The sequence below is a fragment of the Eulemur rufifrons genome, chromosome 1 (genome assembly GCF_041146395.1).
Source record: "Eulemur rufifrons isolate Redbay chromosome 1, OSU_ERuf_1, whole genome shotgun sequence".
NCBI classification, from domain to species: Eukaryota; Metazoa; Chordata; class Mammalia; order Primates; family Lemuridae; genus Eulemur; species Eulemur rufifrons.
In genome coordinates, this window is record NC_090983.1 from 83,844,424 (window position 1) to 83,866,064 (window position 21,641).

At 36.9% G+C, this 21,641-nt stretch overlaps 1 protein-coding gene across 1 annotated transcript in view; it reads right to left on the minus strand.

Annotated features, from left to right (window-relative positions):
* The window catches only part of THSD7B (thrombospondin type 1 domain containing 7B), an 841,191-nt gene that overhangs the window by 43,873 nt on the left and 775,677 nt on the right, over window positions 1–21,641 (minus strand). Inside the window, exons 18-19 of the mRNA XM_069473127.1 lie at window positions 4,306–4,447; window positions 2,128–2,243 (exon numbers count right to left, since the gene is read on the minus strand). Of these exons, the coding sequence (XP_069329228.1) occupies window positions 2,128–2,243; window positions 4,306–4,447 (258 nt within the window). The remainder of the gene's footprint in view (window positions 1–2,127; window positions 2,244–4,305; window positions 4,448–21,641) is intronic.

Here is a 21,641-nt window from a genome sequence, read left to right on the forward strand (position 1 = left end):
AATGAAATACGTCTTCATTGGAGAAATCATATCACTGTCAAGTCAAATGACTGTCCTTTTATGGGAAAGACTGTCCTTTAGGCTGTGATAATAACATTTTCGCATTTTGGTGGGGGAAAAAATATCTTTTCTTATATAAATTGGTGGCAATCATAGAAAATGGTTGTTCTCACTTCACAAAATAAATATTTTTTGGCCCAAATTGCTTTCTGTAAAATCCTAAACTCTAGAATAGACCTGCTATTAGGGTGCTGGGAAAGCAGGAGGTCACATGACACAGAGATGCATCCTGTTGTTCAGACAACGAACCAGAAAGAAACTTCAGTGCTAAATTCAGGCACCTTGGGATTCTGGATGGGCCAAATACACACAGAAGGCCAAAATTTAAAGCTAGCTAGGTTATAATATAAATAAAAGAGGAATAAAAATATTAATAAAATCAATGACCTATCTGAAGTCCATAAAAAAGACCAACTATGCCAAAAAAATATAATCTTGTTCTTAACCATGGAACAAGTTGCTTATAGCTTATTTTCCTTTTGTTATCTCTTAAACCAGTATCTAGGCAAAATGTACAAATTTTCTATTGGCCAAGGTAGAAGATGTCTTAGTAAAAGAATAAACTACTTAAGAAACACAAAAAAATAAATAAAAATTCCTACTGTAGGAATCACATACTATTTGTATGCTTACCTAGAAAAACTGACATTAAACATATTAAATGTCAGCAATATTCACACCAATCTGAAATAAATGATTATAACATGATGAATTTCCAAGTGAGTAAAATAGAAATTATTACCACAATAGGATCTATGATCCATTGGAGATATATGGATATTTTAGTTAGCTTAATAATTTGGGACTTCCTTAAACTGATAGTCTTTAAACATTAATATATATTGAGCATATGTTATTTGGAAAGAAGAGAAACTTATTTTCTATTAATGAATAGTTTATATCTTTCTTTGTATCAAAAGAAAATATTTATTACATACACTAAATATAATATTTTCACTTATTTGGAGTTGTAGATTGGCGATTGATTTATTTTTTTCTGAATGGTAGATTATATGAATTAATATGTTAAAAATAAATCACTGACATTTGGTAGACAGCACTCTGCCCTATGTTAGTCAGTTTCAGAATTTCCCCCTATGAAAATATAGTTTCAGATGTCCTGGTCTCAGCGTTGGTGTTCTGGTCTATGGCTGTACTGTTGGTTTACAGAGCATGTTGCAACAATACCTAATGGAGTTAAGTCAGGACAGGCGAGAAAGGTTTTGCTTTGTTTTAATTTCCACTTATGTACTCCACCTACCTTGGGAGAAATAGCACCAATTTTTATTTTGCCAGTTTGTTAAAGAAGTTTCTGCAGAAACATGAGTTAACTGGCTCCCTATTTCCAATTTATTCCAAAGATTGTTTCAGTGATTCTTACAGAGTGATAGCATCTTTACTTCTGTTAAACTACCTCTATAGTGCTTTTCATTTATACATTGGGAAGGGAATGCCAACTTCTTTAGAATAGGTGTGACTATAGATTTTTGTCCTAACGCCGTATAGTGTGTCAAGGAAAAAAAACAGCAAGGCAATAAAATTACAAAAATTCAGAACCCACTATTTTGAAACTTGGTATAAAGGCATTTCAACATAGATTGAGAAGAAAAATAATATAACTGTGCTATTTATCTAGCAATCATTTGCTAAGAAAATTAACATAATTCTCTAATCTCAGTGGCCATGTTCATCTCATATGCAAGATACAGAGTTTATCACATATGCAAATGAATCACATGCCCAACACAGATTCATATCTAAATATTAAAGTCACCCAATGTCAACAGTTTGACAAACCAAGTACAGTTAAATAAGTTTTTGGAAGCAATAAAAAATATATCCACGAACTCTTTTCCTCAGTATAAAACGACCTTTCCCAGTTATTTTGACTAAGTTCAAACTAGTAAGCTATAACTCTACTGTACTAGTACCTTTAAATCCAACTGAACGTAAGCGGAGATAAGAAGAAACTACAATCTGTCATCTCTATCCAACGTTGTAGAGGTTGCAGACCAATATTAAGTAAAGCAAAGCCATAGACGTGAGATACAAATACAAGCAAATTACCTGCTCGCATTGGTCCATGGCAACTGGCTTGCCGTCACTGCGCACACAGGTCAGCAGGCGGGTCCTGACGCCTTGACCACAGGTCGCATTTTCATTCAGCTGGCACGTGCTCCACTCTACAGGCATAGGATCACCCACACTGAGTTTCATAATTATGGCCATGTGAGCAAAATACAACAAACCTTGATTATCTGCATTGGTGGAGGGTAGTTCATACATAATCCTAAAACCATTTCCAGGTGGCTTCAGAAAGAATCATACAATTCTTTTATTGCAAAACAAACAAACAAAACCAAAAACTAAGTAAACAAAGAAAAGTGAGCTACCTTCGCGAGTTTTCTTTCTGGAGTAAAGAGCCAAATGGCTTGTTAGAAACCATCTCATAGTTGGCTGGTGTAGGAGAGGAAAGACACAGACCAGGATAGTAGAGAAAAACCAGTTTGGAATCAACAATTTGTTGGGGGTTTTTGAGAGAGAAAACAACCATATGCCAGTTGCTATGCTCTAAATGCTTCTATCCCCCCCAGATTCAGATATTAAAATCCTAACCCTCAAGGTGATGGTGTTTGAAGGGGAGGGTTTGGGAGGTGATTTGATCAGGAGGGTGGAGCCCTCAAGAATACTATTAGTCCCTTTTATAAAAGAGGCTCAAGGTAGCTTGTTTGTCCCTTCCATTCTGTGAGGACGCAGCAAGAAGGTGCCATCTATGAGGAATGGGCTCTCACCAGCCACTGAATCGACCAGCCTCCAGAACCATTAGAAATAAATTTCTATTGTTTATAAGCTACCAAGTCTTTGGTAATTTGTTATAGTAGTCTGAACAGACTAAGACACCAGTTTTTGGTGAAAACTTGGAAATCTTTTCAAGTATAAATCCAATCATCTCAACCATTTGACACATTTGATACAGTGTAGCCAAGAGAGATGCCCCATGAAGGAAAGAGGGAGAGATATGCAGGACTGTATGAAGTATTCCCGAAACTCTAATTTTTTTCAAATTAGGCTATCATGAGAGAAGATTCTATAGATTTGGCTAGTCACATTACAAACTAGACAGTGGAGACATAGAATAAATTATCCCATAATTAATCTGATTCTTGAACTCTGATTGTTGATGTGGGTAGAAAGGAAAATCCTTGATCATATACAATCTGAACCACTTTAAGGATATTTTTTATACTTGTTAAATGATCTAAGAGTTTAACAGGAATAGCAAACTTCTGTTGTAGTAAAATCAGTCTTTTAAATATATGCTCTGCCAATAAAGAAAATTTCACTGTATTTCTTAAAACTTGCTGTGAAAACCAAAGAATTTTTATCTAAAGACAAAAAACACATACACAAGGTCATCATTCACCCATAAAGACAATCATACAGCCCCACAGAATTTGCCACAAGGTTTTCTATGTGAGGAGTCTCAGCAGTGCCGACAGAGCTGCAGTGGTGAATTTTTCTCAGAGAATCTGGGTGCTTTGCCCCTGCAGGCATGTGGTGGTTTGGTTGTCAGTATTGAGTTCAATGCTGTGACTTATCACGGTTCCACATTTTGTGGCATTTTTTGTATATCTGTTGCTGCAGGGAATGGCAGTAGCAGATCATTGCAACTGTAACAGTCTGCTGGTTTTAGAAACTTAGCACTGTGGTGCCTGGGAAAAACTTGAGCAGTGAATAACTGCTGATTTAACGAGGCTGATGTGATTCCCAGCGCCTTTAAAACATCCCTGACAGGGTCAGGCCTGCCTTTCATCCTTACTGAGACTTGCAGAGAAAGTACATCACAGGTTTGAATTTCTGAAATAATAAAAGCCGTGAAAGAGAAAACCCCTGTGACAGTATGGTTATATTCGTCTCTCAATGATAAATTATCATTTGTTACTTACTTTTGTTTGTTTGTTTCAGTTTATCATGGCTTCATTCACCATAACTCTGAAACACTGCCCAATCTTTCCAAGCATCTCTTAGGACAGAGATTTTAGGTGGTCTTGCTAAATCTACATGCCAAGAGTGGATATTTCTTGCTAGGAGCTGATACTGGAAATACCAAGTCCTCAGCCTTTTTCATATCACACTCACACATTCTACTCTCCGACCTTTATCCCAAGAATGAAAACATACACAAATATTCCCTTATTAGTCAATGTTCAGAGAAAACCACAAGGTCATAGATTGCAACTGTACCTGTTAGATTGTACTGGAACTGGAAGCAATTTTCATTAAGGAGGCAGGGCCGCACCTGTGAGTCTTCGGCACATGTCCTTGAGCTCAACGAGGGTCTCAGTAGATGACGAGTTCTTCTCTGCATTGTGTGGGGGTCACATGACTATGAAAATCAAAGGGCAGGCAGAGTTAGCCTTGTGGTTAGTTAATAAATTATTCATGATTATTTGTATACAAGTAAGTACGTGTATAACAACTACCGGGAAGAGACCATTGAGAATGTTAAACATAATACTTAGAAAATAAAACCAGTCTATGATTTGTTGTAAATGTTTTTTTCACCTGATAACTGTTTCCTTTTCCATGTTGTCCTGAAGGCTACATTTCTCTCTCTCATGTATAATTAAGCACATGGAGACTATTTTCATCATTTAAACTCACGCTGAAGTCTCAAATTATCTGCCATGAAGTAAGAGATCCATACATTTTGAGTAGTTAAAAAAGACACTTTCCCTGTGACCTCAGATAGTCTAGTCCAACAGAAATAATCACACAGAACACTTTAATGAGAAAATCATTTTTAAAACCCTAGAACAAACAGGTATAGAGAGGGAATTATGAAATCAATGTTGCCAATATACCAGAACTTTCTTCTTATTTGGGTGATCCTTTGATCCTCAGGGCATGCTGTTGCCCTTTCAGAAAAATTAATGTGAAAATGTGAACTCCAAAGATCCACTGCAAATGTCACGATACCAATGAGTCCACAAGTACTCTAATAGCCTTAGCTCACAGAATGCCATTGAACCAGGTATACCTGCCTGCCATATCTCATCCAACTGGTCTACCCACAGTGGGCCTTCCAGCGCCTCCCACTGGAACAATCTGCTTTCCAAACCCTGTCCTTCACCCTCTTCAGAACACTAATCAAGACTAACTTCTTTCACACTCTTCTCTCTAGTAATGCCAGATTCTTCTCTTCTCTTTTGAACAACCTTCCACCCATGCTCAGGAAGTTCTCTATAGATTTGCTTCTAAACATATTTATATACATATATATGCATATACCTGTATATGTGTGTGTGTGTGTACATTATATATACACATTTGCTATGCCTGTCCTTATATTGTCATTCTTTGTTTCTTCATTTTCCTGCCTCTTACTTTACAAACTCTTTGAGGGCATGTTGGATAATGGCTTCTACTTCTCATGTCACTCCTTGAAAATCTTGATATAAATTATACATAGCAGATTTTTAACAAATACCATTAAATATGTCCACCACATGCAATTCCAGAACCCCCAAATCTAAAGAGGCCCATAGATTCTTAAGCCACAAGAGAAATAAACGCCTCTGGATTAAGACCAACAAGTCACCATTTTTTATTTCCTTTATGCTTTCAGATATTGTAGTAAGAACACAACCCATAATGCCAAGTCTTGGCTATGAATCACAATGACAATGTTGGATTGCACTGAAATATGCGGAAAAGAAGGCTACAGATTTTTCTAATTTTAAAAGTTTGGACCACTGAAACACATTTACTATCCATGTGACTCCGTATTTGGATAATCTGCCAATACTTGTAATTTTAATTTTACATTTAAATGTATCAAATTGTCTGTAGACAATCAAGAAGGGCCACTGAAACCCAGCAATTATTCTTAATTATCTGCACATGAATCCCATGCTAATTGCTCGCCAATAATTTATTGTTATTTTACCAATTAATTTGAATGCTTGTTCTCATGGGGAGGAATAATAACAAATGATTTGTCAATAAAAGAAAATGAAAGTGCCTTGGTAAATACTCCTGATTAGTGCTCTACTGCATTTCTAGCTTATAATCAATTAATGTCTAAAACACATGAATATGTGTAAGGGCTCATGTACCTGCTTAGTCTAAGACATAAATAAAAGAGAAAATAAAACACATACACAAAAATCAAATTGCTATGTAACCTTGAACAACTCACTTATGTAGTTTATACTCTACCTTAGATCCTCATCTAAACCTAGGAGACAAAGGATGGGGATGGGGTGTAATTTGATGAGATTTAAGAATTTCCCCCCTTAGATCTCACAGTGTGTCTATGTCTGCTTGACCTGGTTTTCAAATATCCTCTTGAACCTCATCCATCCATACCATGTAAACTTTGATAATTGCCAGAAATTAATATATAGAAACCAACATTGCAAGTAACTCCCCTACTAACTCTTCATCCGTAGAAACAGGCAAAGTTTAGCATGGGCAACTGAAATCCGCAGACACCATCCAACCTAATCTCAGGCAATATTTTACACTCCACTTGATCTAAATTGTCCTGGTACTGCTAACAACTAATAGACTATTATTTCTCCTTATTTCTTTCTATTATCTATTTATGGGAAGTTTAGTGTGTTTCCCTAAATTTCTTTCTATTAGCTATTTATAGGAAGTTTGCAAAATAATTAATTGGCCACAAGAGAGGGGGGTGGGGATAAGGAAAAAAGAGAAGAAAAGGAAGGCTTTTTTCTGGATGATTTTTTTATTGGGTTAAGACTCCTCAAATACAAATCTGGACCTCCTCTTCTCTAGAGTGATTATATAAAGACATAACTATCAATTTTCTAAATAGAGAAGTGGGAAAATGATATGCGGATAACTAACCCCAAATCAACTTTGGATCAGTTTCATTATAAAGATTGAGGTTATATAGCTAAAGATTATTTGCCAGAGAATAAGATGACCAATAAGAAGAAGTTACTCTCTAGTACATAAACCTCTTTATGAGGCTAGATTTTCTAACTTACTACCTGTGTAAACAAGCACTTGCCTTTAAGTTCCATCCTTCCACATGACATGCCCTCCCACCTTATGTTCTCTCTAGAAGAAAAGCCTCTTGCCTGACCTAAATACTTGTATTTATATCCTTCAAAATGAAACCAGATGTCCCTTCTGTGAACTCCCACTGACTTCCTTGACCCATAATAAATGGAATCACCCCGTCTAGTAGTCGTTTCCACTAAACTCATACATATATTGATTTGTGTGCATTCCTTCCTGTGGGCTATTTAGAGAGTCATGTTTGAATTGTCTTGGACATTCTGAGCCTAGTACTTAGTGAAACATATTCATAAATGAGTTTTAATTAACCCATATAAAAGATGACAGATAATTTGGCTAAGATTTTTTTTGTTTGTTTTTTTGAGACAGAGTTTCACTCTTTCACCTAGGCTGGAGTGCAGGGGCATCATCAAAGTTCACTGCAACCTCAAACTCCTGGGCTCAAGTGATCCTCCTGCCTCAGCCTCCTGAGTAGCTGCGACTATAGGCATGTGCCACCATGCTCAACTAATTTTTCTATCTTTTGTACATTTTAAATAAATCCAAGCAAGGAGGTATAATTTGATATTTTTCTCACAATCACTTAACTATTAATAATCATGGTTTAATAAAACCCGTGATAAATCCAGTTGCCTGTGAATTTAAGTTGTCTAGAGATGAGCATGAATCCAAGGCCTGGCCTTGTCAGCTCCCATCAGATACAGAAACCCAATGACTTTATTCCATTATAGGGTTTATCTGATAACTCTGAGATGGTCTCTCCCTCGTTTAGATTAGTCCTACTGTCAGTAGCTCTGTTGTTTCTCTCTAAAGGCAAAAATGGATCTATACTCCATAAACTTTGGTTTTCTTATTTGGAAAAATAGGGTTACAAGTTCACACATACATAAAAAAAAAAAAAAGAAAAGAAAAAGAAAAACACTGAAATGCTTCATAAGGAAAATTTTAATGAAATGAAATCCTGACTCTCAAAGGCTGACAAGGAGTGAGAAAACCTCCAGAGGAGAAAAATCTAGGCCTGAAGAATTGTCACTTGTGCCTTGTATGTTTAAAACAACCCTCAGAGATTCTGAAGAGATGGTCACAGAAGTACAAAAAAAAAAAAAAATACGTTTCTTGAACATTATGGTGCAATAAGAAGAGCAAAACAAGAAACACATAGACCATATGCTCAGTACAATTAAATGACAACCCATTTCTACAAACCCCAAACTGGGAGCAGGTGGGACCAATGACTGAAGCTACTGGACCTGTGTGATATCAGCCTATGACAGGAGAAAGCAGACATAAAAACAGGGCATCTGACAGACCCAATATCACAAAAATGGAGAATTAAGGCTGAGACTGAAAGGAGTTTACACAGTCCCAAAACAGGGGAATATAAGAGGTCCTTGGAGAGATTATGAAAGCTGACGCAGTCTGCATCCAGTGAACTCTCAACATTAACAAGCCACAGCTCCCCTCCAGGATGCCCGACTGCCCTCCTCCACCATTCCATTAACACTAAAGAGAAACAGGTGGGAAGAACTTCCAACCTGAGCAAAACAGCAATGAAGGGGAAAAAAGGACCAGTAAGCAAACTGGGGAAGGAAATGGGAACTAGTAAATCTCACAAAGTAAGGAGATTTTTTTCCTTGACAACTCAAAAAACAAAAAGAGAGAGAGCGTAGTGAAGTAATGAAATGAAATGAGGAAAAACAATCCTCCAACACACCCCCTTCTAAAAATTTACAGAAACCGATTTCACAGAAAAATGAACAAAAATAGAGATCAAATTCAAGTTTTGCAGAAGGGTCATCTAAGGAAAAAGAGAATAAGGGGCAGAATAACATCCCATAGATTAGGCAGTGCAGCAGAAGGACTGGCATGCAAAACAGATGGAAACTACTCTTTCAAAAAGAGCTACCAATTATTTAGGAAATTACATGAGCTATAAAAGAACAACATAAACAAGAATCAGAAAAACTCAAAAATCAGGTGATAGAAATCAGTAAATAATTGGAAATAAAAAAGTTTTCAGAAATGAAAATGAAACTAGAATACAAGAACAAAACTCCAAAAATAATGCCTAAAGGTAAACAAAAAGGTAAAGAAAAAACAGAAATAAAAAGTTTTAAAGAAGAAATTAAAGAATTTGAGAAAAACTGGCAAATAGCGAAGTGAGGCAAAACAGATGTCACATACATATAATAGAATTTCAGAGGCCGGGCGCGGTGGCTCACGCCTGTAATCCTAGCACTCTGGGAGGCCGAGGCGGGTGGATCGCTCGAGGTCAGGAGTTCGAGACCAGCCTGAGCGAGACCCCGTCTCTACTAAAAATAGAAAGAAATTATATGGACAACTAAAATATATATATACAAAAAAATTAGCCGGGCATGGTGGCGCATGCCTGTAGTCCCAGCTACTCGGGAGGCTGAGGCAGTAGGATCGCTTAAGCCCAGGAGTCTGAGGTTGCTGTGAGCTAGACTGATGCCACGGCACTCACTCTAGCCCGGGCAACAAAGCGAGACTCTGTCTCCAAAAAAAAAAAAAAAAAAGAAAAAAAAAAAAAAGAAAAAAGAATTTCAGGAAAAAGAAAACCAAAGCAAGAGCACGGGACTTAAAAAAAAAGAAGATTCAAGAAAACCTTCCAATAAAAATGAAGAAAAGGTTTGAAACTACTTATTGAAATGATACATTTGAATCACCAATACTGAGACATATCCTAGCACAATTATTAAGTTTTAAAGAAGAAAATTCTTTGAGTATCAAGGCAAGAATACCAGATGGTTTATAAAGAAAATGAAATCATATTGTTATTTGACTTTTTGGCAGGAAAACTTTATGCCAAAAGAAAATGTAGAAATATTATAAAGATACACAAGGAAAAAAAAAGCTCCCATGATCCAAGGATTTTACATCTAGTAAAGCTGACTTTTAATTACAAAAACCATTGATAAATGGGCAAAAGCCCTGAATAGACATTTCTCCAAAGAAGATATACAAATGACCAACAGGTATAGGAAAAAATGCTCAACATCACCAATCATTAGGGAAATGCAAATCAAAATCACCTCATGCCAATTAGAATGGCTATTATCAAAAAGACAAAAAATAACAAATGCCTCAGTAGAGAAAGGAGGGAATGTAATTAGTACAGTCATTACAGAAAACAATGTGGAAGTTCCTCAAAAAATTAAAAATAGAACTCCATATGATCCAGCAATCACACTACTGGGTATATAACCAAAGGCAATGAAATCAGTATGTTGAAGAGATATCTGTATTCCCATGTTTATTGCAGAATTATCCTCAAATAGCCAACATGGAGAATCAACTTAAATGTCCATCAATGGATGAATGGATAAATAAAATGTGGTGTATATACACAATGGAATACTATTAATATGCAATCACACACACAAAAAAATGAAATCCTATTATTTGTGGCAATGTGGATGAACCTAGAGGACATTATGTTAAGTGAAATAAGCCAGGTCCACAAAGACAAATATCACAGGGTTTCACTCATATGTAGAATCTAAAGAAGTAGATCTCATAGAAGTAGAGAGTAGAGGCTGGTCCGAAGGTAGTGAGTTATCTCACTTGATTGTTCACAGTCAGTTACAGATTGAACTCCTTGTTCTACTACTTTCCCCCCTCCTCACTACTGCACTTGACTAGTCTTAAAAAAAATTAAAAAATAAATTAAAAAAAATAAAAAGAAGTAGAGAGTAGAATAGTGGTTACCAGAGGCTAGAGAGGGGTGAGGGAGGAAGACATGGGGAGAGATTGATCAACTGGTGCAAAGTTACAGTTGGAGGAAGTAGTTCTGGTGTTCTAGTGCACACCAGGGTGATTATGGTTAACAATATTATATTGTATCTTTCAAAATAGCTAGAAAAGAGGATTTTGAATGTTGTCACCATAAAGAAATGCTAAATATATGAGGTGATGGATACGCTAAATACCCTGATTTGATCATTAAATAATGTATACATATATCAAAACATCACAGTGTACCCCATAAATATTTATAATTATGTGCAATCAAAAACAAAATGAAAAAGACCATAGATAAACTTTTAATAACAAGCAATAATCCAAAGAATATTGTTGCCATGAGCCCTTTCTTAGGAATTTACTGGGGACTGAGTTTTAGACACCCAAAAAGACTGGAAAGACATCAATATTAAGACTAAGAATTAGCCAACTTCGCATGTAGAATTGATGTAAGGGTTATATGCTCTGAAGATAGATAAAACACATATGTAAAAGAATGACAAGAACATATGTGAAAAATATTAACGTTCTTAAGTACTCATAGTGGTGGTGTAGGTATTATTCTGAGAATGTTTTCTGTTATGTGGAATAAAGTAAATGTCTTAATTATTATATATTCTATTTCTATTATCTCCACTGCCCTTGATAAGCTTGATTCTTAGTATGCAAAAATGACATATAGATATAAGATAGAACTTAAGTGAACTCCTACAGTTCTGAATTTGAATTGGAGACATCAGTATGAACCCATTTTTATATTTCATCTTCAAAATAAAATAATTGAAATATATTTCAAAGTTCTGCCTACTGAAGTGCATAGAAGCAGTGGAACCCAGTAGCAGGGAGAATCCCTAGAGCTCTTACTGTGGCATTGAAGAGCCATTTCCACTGAAATAAGGCAGGACTTTTTAGAGAAATAGATGATTCCAAGTCCGGCAAACAAAACGCCCAAGATGAACCTGAAACATGCTGACATATCATATAGCAAGGAAGCTAACAAAGACCACCAGAGTCTTTATTGAAATGTTTATAGAATACATTTAAAAAGATTAGCACTAGGACAACCTGGACGTTAATATAAATTATAACTGAAAAGAATTAAAACATATCAAATTAGTTTAAATCTATGATTTCATAATGATACAAAGAAAGTCACAGGTGGTGAAAACTGCTAAGAAAACATTTTGAAAAGTGGTAAATAAAGAGTTAAAATAAATAAAGACTTATTTTGAAAACTGGCAAATAAGCATCTTTCCTGACTTCTCTATACAAAATGAATTATTAGGTAATTAAATAGCAGATGAGGCAAAATTTCTCCTAATAGAGTAGTTCTACAAATAAATGAGGAAGGATGACAGACTTGGAATGTTGCCATTTTGTATCTTCCAAATGATAAAGTGTCTAGGTATTGACCATCAATGCTAAGCTCACAAAAAGTGATGACCATACATTATGTGCTTCCTGATGAAGGGCACACGTTCTATGAAGGAGTCCTGCCAAAGACTGATGGAACTTCTCTATCCAACTCCCAATTTACAGGAAATTCAAGGACAAAGGAATTGTTAAACCTCACCATGGAGATGCAACTCTCAAAAAGACAGACTGGAATTTTTATGTGACAGGTGGCGTGTTGTCCTCACCAATAAATGACTACGAAGGAAAACAAAAAAGATATGGGAGGAGAAGAGAGATTAAAAGAGATTTAAAGATATATATGAAGACATATATATGAAGGCATATATATTGGCATATATGAAGATATATATGAAGGCATAACTAAGTTATTAATATAATATTTGGTCCACTTGGGTTATAGATCTATAAGGAGAAATAAGAAAAAGATTATCATAGAATTCAATGCAGTGTTTACTTTTGAGGGAAGTGAGAAAGTTATAATTAGGAGAAGGCTGTGAAGCTCTTCCTTCTAGGGTAGCTGGGAAGGTTCTGCCTCCTAGGTGACTGCTATAAGGGCATTTGCCTGATAAAGATTTAACTTTATATTTGTTATATGCAGTTTCCTGTATTTGTGTCATTATTACCAAATTGAAAAAGTTAACAAAAAAATCTCTTTCTTACTATTCTTGGAAAATTTAAGCTTGTCTTTATTATGGGATCTGATGGTCTCCTGACAACAGTCTTTTCCAAAGTGTGTGGCTTACTATAGTGTGTTAATAGGTGCCAAGAGAGAAAAACAAGGGGTTGCTAGCCAAATGCATTTAAGGGAACATTGAGCTAAGCTGTGCTAAAGAAAGATTTTTACAGGACTTGACTATGTTTGATAGAGTCTGCTATTAGTTATCAAAATTGTTCTCTCTTTTCTTCCTGGGCACAGGATTGGACCATATATCCCAGCCTTCTTTGCAGTTGGATGTGACTACATAACTGAATTCCTGCAAGCTCTTCAGCCCCTCCAGGGAGCTAGAATAGCGATGCCAGAGTGACTTTGAAAGCCAAACTTGAAGATGGCAAACCCGCCATAGGCCTGGAGGCCAGAGTGACTGTGTGGAGAAGACAGTGTCCCTTCTGCACCTGAAAAACCCACTTAGGGCTGTTTTATAGTTGATTGGCAAAATTATATTGCAGTTGAATCATTACAATTTGAGGCTATTTATTTTTACAAATCACAACTACTACGTGTACATTGTGATCCTTCATGAGCCTCAAAGTTTTATTTATCAATTTAGCATCCACATAATACATTTTGGACTACAGATTCCAGCAACATAAATGAATATGAAATTCTTCGTAAATTATAAAGTTATTAATTATCTATATGAATCACTTGGTCTCCCTGAAGACTTTTCTATTCAGGTTTCCATTCATTTTAAACAAATAGTTTTTGAGAATAGGTTAAATGCAAGGCACTGCACCAATGAATAAAACATCATCTCAGGGAGGATTTTCCTTTTATAGTTTAGATTTTCAAGAGATCATACCTTGTCTTCACAAAAGATGTACAATTACAGTTTAAAAGAACATACTAGGATTTTAAAAGGAAATGGAAATATTTCATCCTCCCTACAAAAAAAGTGCTTACTATATTTGCCACTGAGGAAGTTAGATTTAATTTACTAATTTGTACGTATTAGAAGTTAAGGTGGTGGCAGGTGAGGAGGAGTCATCCAAAGAAGCGTTGTTTCAAACCTCAAGGGATTACATATTAGTAGGCTGTAAAAACAACATTAATAGCTAATATTTCTATAGTGCTTACCATGTGCCAGTCACTGTTCTAAGTTCTTTAGCTTATTTTCTTATTTATTTCATAATATTTCATTCACAATAAATTCATTCATAATAAATATTTCATTAATATTTCATATTTATCTTCATAACTGCCTTATGATGTAGATATATTACTATCCCCATTTTACCGATGATGCAGAGAGGTTAGGCAATTTCAACAAGATCACACAGCTAGAAACAGGCAGAGCCATGGTTCCAACCCCACCAGTCTGGTCAGTACATGTTTTCAACTATGTGATTTTGGTTCTCAATTTAATGGGTCAAAACCAGAAATTTTAAAACTGGTAGAGTACAGATAGAAAATATCTGTCATATACTCAGGGTAAGAATTATTTCATAAAACTTCTGTGAGTATACATAATATTCATATGTAAATGATGTGTGTGCTGTGTTGTGATATAAAATGTATTTCTTACAGTAGGTCATGGTCAAAAATGTTTATAAGCCACCAATCTAATAAAAAATTCTTATCAAAAGAATCCTTCCATTAAATAGACTGTCATGATCATTATTGCAAAACTGTGTTCTCATTATACAGGTTCGTTTATCTGTTTTTTATTTTGCAAGTATATGCTATAACTCTTTTTAAGGTAGGCATTCACTCTCTTTTTTTCTCCAGAGTAATTCTCTATAGAGTAGAAACTAGTTTCTTCTGTAAATACTAGGATTAATTTCAGGACAAAACAATTATCAAATTAAGTTTATACCCAGAAAACTCACATTATTTTCAATTATATGGGTTCCAAAGCATAAATGTGACACTTAAATATAAACTTGTAAGACAAATTAATTTCTTAAGCATATCCCTTCCCCCAAAAAACAGGTATGAGAGCAGGCTGGTGTCTACACCCTATCTAGATAAATTGAACTTAACCACAGGGGAAGAAAAAGGGAGTGCCGAGTCAACTCATCATGTATTGGATGAGCAATTATATTTAGAATATTCCCTTTCACAGGATACTTTGTGACCAAATATGAAGTAGAGTTGAAACTCAAAATCACCATTTGGGCATGGGCTAACCCACATTTATATTGGCCATAAATTGGAATGAGGTAGAACTTAAGGGGGTACCCAGCAGTCAAGACTCAGAAAGTGTTCCAGTGTGTATGTTTTAGCTCATCTCTTCTAACGACCTGGGGCTTCTTCACATTAGCCATGACTTCCATGGGCTCTCTCAACACTAGAAAATTCATTCTCCAAGTGTAGTCTCAAGACCAGCAGCATTAACATCATGTGGGAACTTGTTAGAAATGTAAACTATTGGACCCCATCTCAGATCCATTGAGTCAAAAACTCTGGGAAAAACAAAACAAATATCTATTCAGCCTTGTCATAGTTTAGATAAAAGCATAATCCTGAATCATGAAAATATTCTGGCATTCTTATTTTCTCTGTAACCATAATTCTCTGGGACAGGAAACTCCAAATGACATCAACTTCATGTTTCAATTACAAACCAAATTAAAAATATTTTAGAATAAAAATGGGATTCAACTTCAAAAACATCAACCAATTTAGGAATTAATTTTATGTATCAATATGGCAACTTAAAATAATCAGTCTTTAGCATTGGTCAAAAGCCAGGGCAGAAAACATCCTCATACATTTGGGGATGTATCCACTGATGAAATCTCCCAGAAGAAAATATTTGAAAATCTATATCAAAAGCAATTCTGTAACAGAAATATATTATAAGGAAACCATAAGGTCCATACAAAAATGTCTACATCATTCCCAATAGTCTTATGTAATAATAAAAACAAAGAAATAACCTAAACGCTCACAAGTTAAGGGCTGATTGAATTAATTACAATATATATAGAAGACAAAGTATTCTATATCTATAAAAATTATTTTTAGAAAAATAATTAATCATGTGGTGAATAGTTATAATACAAACATTTGTACCCCCATAATATTCTGAAATAAAAAAATATCACATTAAAACAAACAAACAAAAGAAAATCAAAAATCAACTCCAGGGGTTGGGATCCAGCAATCTGTGTTCTAATGAGTCCTCCAGGTGATTCTAAGCATATTCTAGTTTGAAAACCACCATTCTCAAACCACTGTTTCTCAACTTTGTATGTAAAACAACAAACTCCTGATTTCCCCATCCCCCAGCATCCTCCCCTATTCTTTCCCATATCTGTTCATGGCAAATCCAATGATATCCAAAGGCTCAGGTAAAAACTTCTGAAGTCATCTTTGACTGCTTTATCTTTCTCACACCTTACAAACAAATCCTGGGCAAATTTTCAGCTCTATTTTCAAAGTAGAATGCACAATCCATCCACTTCTCACCATTTGTACCACTCCTACTCTGGTCAAAGACTCTACCACCTTTCACGTAGGTTACAAAAATAACCTCATAACTGACTCTGCTCTTTGCATTCTACAGAGTATGTTAAACCCTGGGGCTAGAATTATCCTTTTAAAATAGTGTAAATCTGGCCAGGCATGGTGGCTCACATCTGTAATTCTAGCACTCTGGGAGGCTGAGGCGGGTGGATTGTTTGAGCTCAGGAGTTCAAGACCAGCCTGAGCAAGAGACAGACCCTGTCTCTACTGAAAAAATAGAAAGAAATTATCTGGACAACTAAAAATATATATAGAAAAAATTAGCCAGGCATGGTGGTGCATGGCTGTAGCCCCAGCTACTCGGGAGGCTGAGGCAGAAGGATTGCTTGAGCCCAGGAGTTTGAGGTTGTTGTGAGCTAGGCTGATGCCACGGCACTCTAGCCCAGGCAACAGAAAAAAAATAAAAATAAACAAAAATAAAAATAAAATAATGTAAGTCACAGCACTTAACTCCTCTCTTCCATACCCTTATAAATGGTTTCTCAGCTTTCAGAGTGAAAACCAAGTCCATTTCTTTGCCTACAAAGCACTACACAATCTGTTCTAGCACTACCTCTGGATGTCCATGGTCTGCTCTTTTCCTGCCTACACAATCTGTCCCATTCACCACTCTGGCCTCCTTGATGTTCCTGGAGAACTCTAAGCATTCCTTTGCCTCAGAGCTTTGCTCTTGCTATTCCCTCTGCCTATAAAGCTCTTCCTCCAGTACCTGTAGAATTTGCTCCTTTACTTCCCTCAGGTCACCACCACTCAAAGGCTACTCTATCAGAGAGGCCTTCTTTGACCATGGCACGTAATAATATCAACAACTCCTCTATGTCATTCCTTGTCCTCCTATACATATATATATACATATACATTCATCTCCATATCATTTATCACTAACGGATATGTAATATACTAAATTGGTGCTTTTTGGTGTGTTTTGTTTGTCTTAAATTATATCTCTCCTCTCCACTAGAAAGTAAGCACCATGAAGGCTGATACTTGATCCTGTTGATTATTGATATTCCGGTATCTGGAATAGGCTTATGCCCATAAGGGATACTTGACAAATACATTTCAACAGATAGTGTGTTAGTGAGTGACAACCGAAGCTTTGCAAGGCCAGTCTGGCCAATTAATTGGCTCAAATAGAAAGAAGATTTATCACTTAGCCTCCCCAGGGTTTGGAAGTATTTAATGAGTTTAATGAGATTAATGAACATAGGTGTTCTAAATTCCTGGGAGTTTTGGATTTTGCAAGTGTTGTATACTCAGATTACTAATGCATTTTACACAAATAAAAAGATAGCATACAACAAAGGAATATTTACTATGATATCATAGCAAAACTAATCAGAAATGAAAATACTGTAAACTAAAGTGGTCAATTAGAAGGGCCAGGGGCTTGGATTCCTGGGTCCTATAGTGTGGCTGTCTCTTTTGTCTCTTCCTATACTTTACCCTAGATTTGAGGGATCCAATAAGATATGCAGATCTGTTCATAGAAGAATAGCCCCTTATAGCTTCTGCTGGTCTTTTGAGAGAGAAAATGGATAATAATGATGGAGTTTGAAGCCATATTCTGGGTGCTGTCTTAGCACCAAAATAATAGCATTAGGAAGCATTTTAATGAATCAACACATGCTTGGTACTGTGCTGAACATTCCACGTTTCTTATCTCACAGAAACTTCAACCTTCCAATGGGGTAGGTGTACCTTTAATATCCTTGTTTTTACAGATTTTAAAATTGAAGCTCAAGGAATATAACAATTTTATAGCAGATGCACAAGCCAGGATTTGAATATAAGAAGGCTAATTTGCTCCTCAGTAACTGTTCTACTTGTAAAATGCTGGTGCTTGTGGAATATGTTGAGGTGGGAAAGTAGGTAAAACAACGCATCTATTGTGATTGTCGTTATTGTAACCTAGAAAGAATTTAGCATGGACAATGGTAATTAAAGATGGAGGAGGAGAGAGGGAATAGATACTAGGCACTGCAGCTTATAAGCTAACCAAAAAGCAAAATAAATCACAGACTAAAGAATGGGAGCGTCAAACTAAGGATAGAACAATGAATAAGGTTTGCTGCCTGCCTTTGAAGAGCCCACGGTTCATAAAAGATGCTCCCAGTCTAGGGGCCTGGCTTGTCAGATTTAGAGAGTTAATTGGAAGGAAAAGTGCCAGAAACATGTCTCAGTATAATGGGACTGACAAGAGCAGGAGCAAAAGCTATGATATCATCAAGATGATATAATGCTCCTGGTAATGTTTTGCTGGTCCACTGCTAAGAAGAAGTTAGAATGATGCATAAATATCAGTACATTTTTGCTCAGCTAAGATGTTTGGATGAAGATTTTATAATGGCAAGGTATAATTCCCACATAGTCTTTCTGACTGGCATTTTATGGAACTAAGGAGTTGTGGCATTTCCTTTCAAGAGGGCTGACCAGAAGCATTTCATGCGTGTGTCATCCACCTAGAAGAACCAAACTACTGTGTAGACAATCATTCCTTGAATACATTATTCAAGGGAGAACACAGGAGTTCAACAGAAAAGTGACAGGAAACACCAAACGTTAGGCTTGCTTGGCTGGGACTGGATGGGAGCAGGGAGTGACTCCCCAGTACAGGAACTTGGTGAGTGACAGTCCAGTCTTTCTGTGGTCCATAGGAGAGCACCTTGACATCCTTATGCCTTAAGAATCTAACTTAGGGAGCTGCTGGGAGACTGTGAGAAGGAATAGCTCCAAGGAGGGAGCTTGCCCTAGGTCTCACACCCTTTCTGAAACCTACGCAGCTACAGTAAGATGCCATTTTAAATCCTAGCTTTTTTTTTTTTTTTTTTTGTTGAGACAGAGTCTCACTTTGTTGCCCAGGCTAGAGTGAGTGCCGTGGCGTCAGCTTAGCTCACAGCAACCTCAGACTCCTCGGCTTAAGCGATCCTACTGCCTCAGCCTCCCGAGTAGCTGGGACTACAGGCATGCGCCACTATGCCCGGCTAATTTTTTCTATATAGATTTTTAGTTGTCCATATAATGTCTTTCTATTTTTAGTAGAGACGGGGTCTTGCTCAGGCTGGTCTCGAACTCCTGACCTTGAGCAATCCACCCGCCTCGGCCTCCCAGAGTGCTAGGATTACAGGCGTGAGCCACCGCGCCCGGCCTAAATCCTAGCTTTTAACAGACTGTGTGCTGTTCTGGGACCCAGTGGAGCCAGTCCTAGGCATTAGGGGAACTCAGGCTGTTGCTTGCAGAACTGGGGAGCAAGTGGGTAGAGGGCTCCTGCAGCAAGAACTGAGGAGTGAGCATGGCTTGGGCTGTAGCTGCCAGTGCTGGGAAACAGGCACCACCCCTGGGACCTGAGTGAGGGATAAAAGGGATGATGTTTGCAAGTGATGCTCAAATGGCTCAGAAAAAATATGTGTGTGTGTGGCTGGGAGCTCTGGGTAGATACAGAGAATCAGAGATAGAAAAAAGACATAGAGATAAGGCATATGTAGTAAACTTAAAAATGATAGTGCAAATTTGAGTTTATTTGGAATTTCTTTTTCAACAGAGAAATATAAATGGCACTGGAACACCAGTACTCAGGAGACACTAATGAAAACAATAAATGAAACATACATTTATAACTGTCTATATGTCACCCAGAAGGTCCTCAGATGGCAGTTGTTAGTGGAATTGAGGGCACACAAAACTATAAATCTCCAACTCAATCACTTTCCTTCTCTTGCTTTTCATCCTCTTAATCCTTCTTCTTTTCCTTCCTACGTGATTCTGACTTCTCTTTCTTTACACTAAGCCCTAATCATTCCAGAACCAAATATAGAGTCAAGCCAGAGTGGCTCCTGGCTTGTGAGGGGCCCCAGAACGCTGTCTGGAATGAGAATCCCAGGACAAAAATTTTGGTCTCTGCCAGCAGTGCAAGAGTGTTGGGTCTCTCTCCAGACCCCAGAAAAGTAAAAGAGGGCCACTTCTGTGACAGTTGTATCTTAATATTTGTGCCTCCTCCTCTCCTACTCCCCACCATAAACCAAAGGAAAGAGGCCAAACGATGCATCTGGAATGTGTCTGGGATCTCACTGTCCACCCTTACCGTTCCTCTCCCACCAAGGCATACAGGGCCCCTTTCCTCTCACAAGAATCTGACCCTTGGTTATCCAAAGCCACTTGATCTGCTCGTGGAAGAAGTGGCATTCAGTTGTATACAACGGCTAACAACATAGAGACCCCCACATGGAACTCTGATCTGGCTCCCTCCTTTCCAGGCACACTGTTGCTCTGGGCTCTCATGCACACGGTCTTTGCTTCTTTCTTTTATCCTCCTTCCCCATCACTGCTTTACTCCACTTTGCCTAACTATCACTTACTCACCTCTAAGGTTTCCAGGGAAATATCTTCTTCCTGAAAAACGTTGCTGATCCTCCCCAGGGTTAGGAAATGTGCCAATATATGCTTTCTTGACACTCTTTGCTTTTTCCCTTTTAACACCCACTACTCTGGTGAAATTGATTTGGAGCATTCCTCATGAGACTGTAGGTTCCTTGAGGACAAGGGCTCTTCATCGTTGTTGCCCCAATGTCTAACATAATATCTGTCACATGCCAAGAACTTAATATTGGCCAGATACATCATATTTACAATTTATTTTTGTGCTTATGTGCCAGACTGTGCTAAATGATTTACATGCACTAATCCTCACACTCTCTTCTGAGTTGTGCACTATTATTCCAATCTTCCTGGCTTATGTAGGTTAAGTAACTTGCCCAAAGTGCCAGTGCCAAGGTGTATACATGTGAAAGGAGATAGGGAGAAAGGAGAATGCAATATATTTTGGCTGTTTCTAAATCTTAAACTTATTTCCCACAATTGTTTACTCAGCATTGCTATGTACTTGCCTTTCAACGTAGAAATTACCATCTGGAAAATAAGGCATGCAACCAAATTGAGAAGGTCCATTTTTGGGAGGGATCTTCTGGAATGGGAATAAATCTGGGACATGGGAAGATGCTCTCTCTAAAATCTATACTTAAAACCTAATTTGAAGGTCAAAGCACTCATAGAGCTTATATCTGCAATTTCGGAATTATTATTGTTTTTCTCCACTATTATGTAATAGCTGCATAATAAATGTAATAATTTAAAATTTAAAACTCCTACAGATAAATATGAAGAA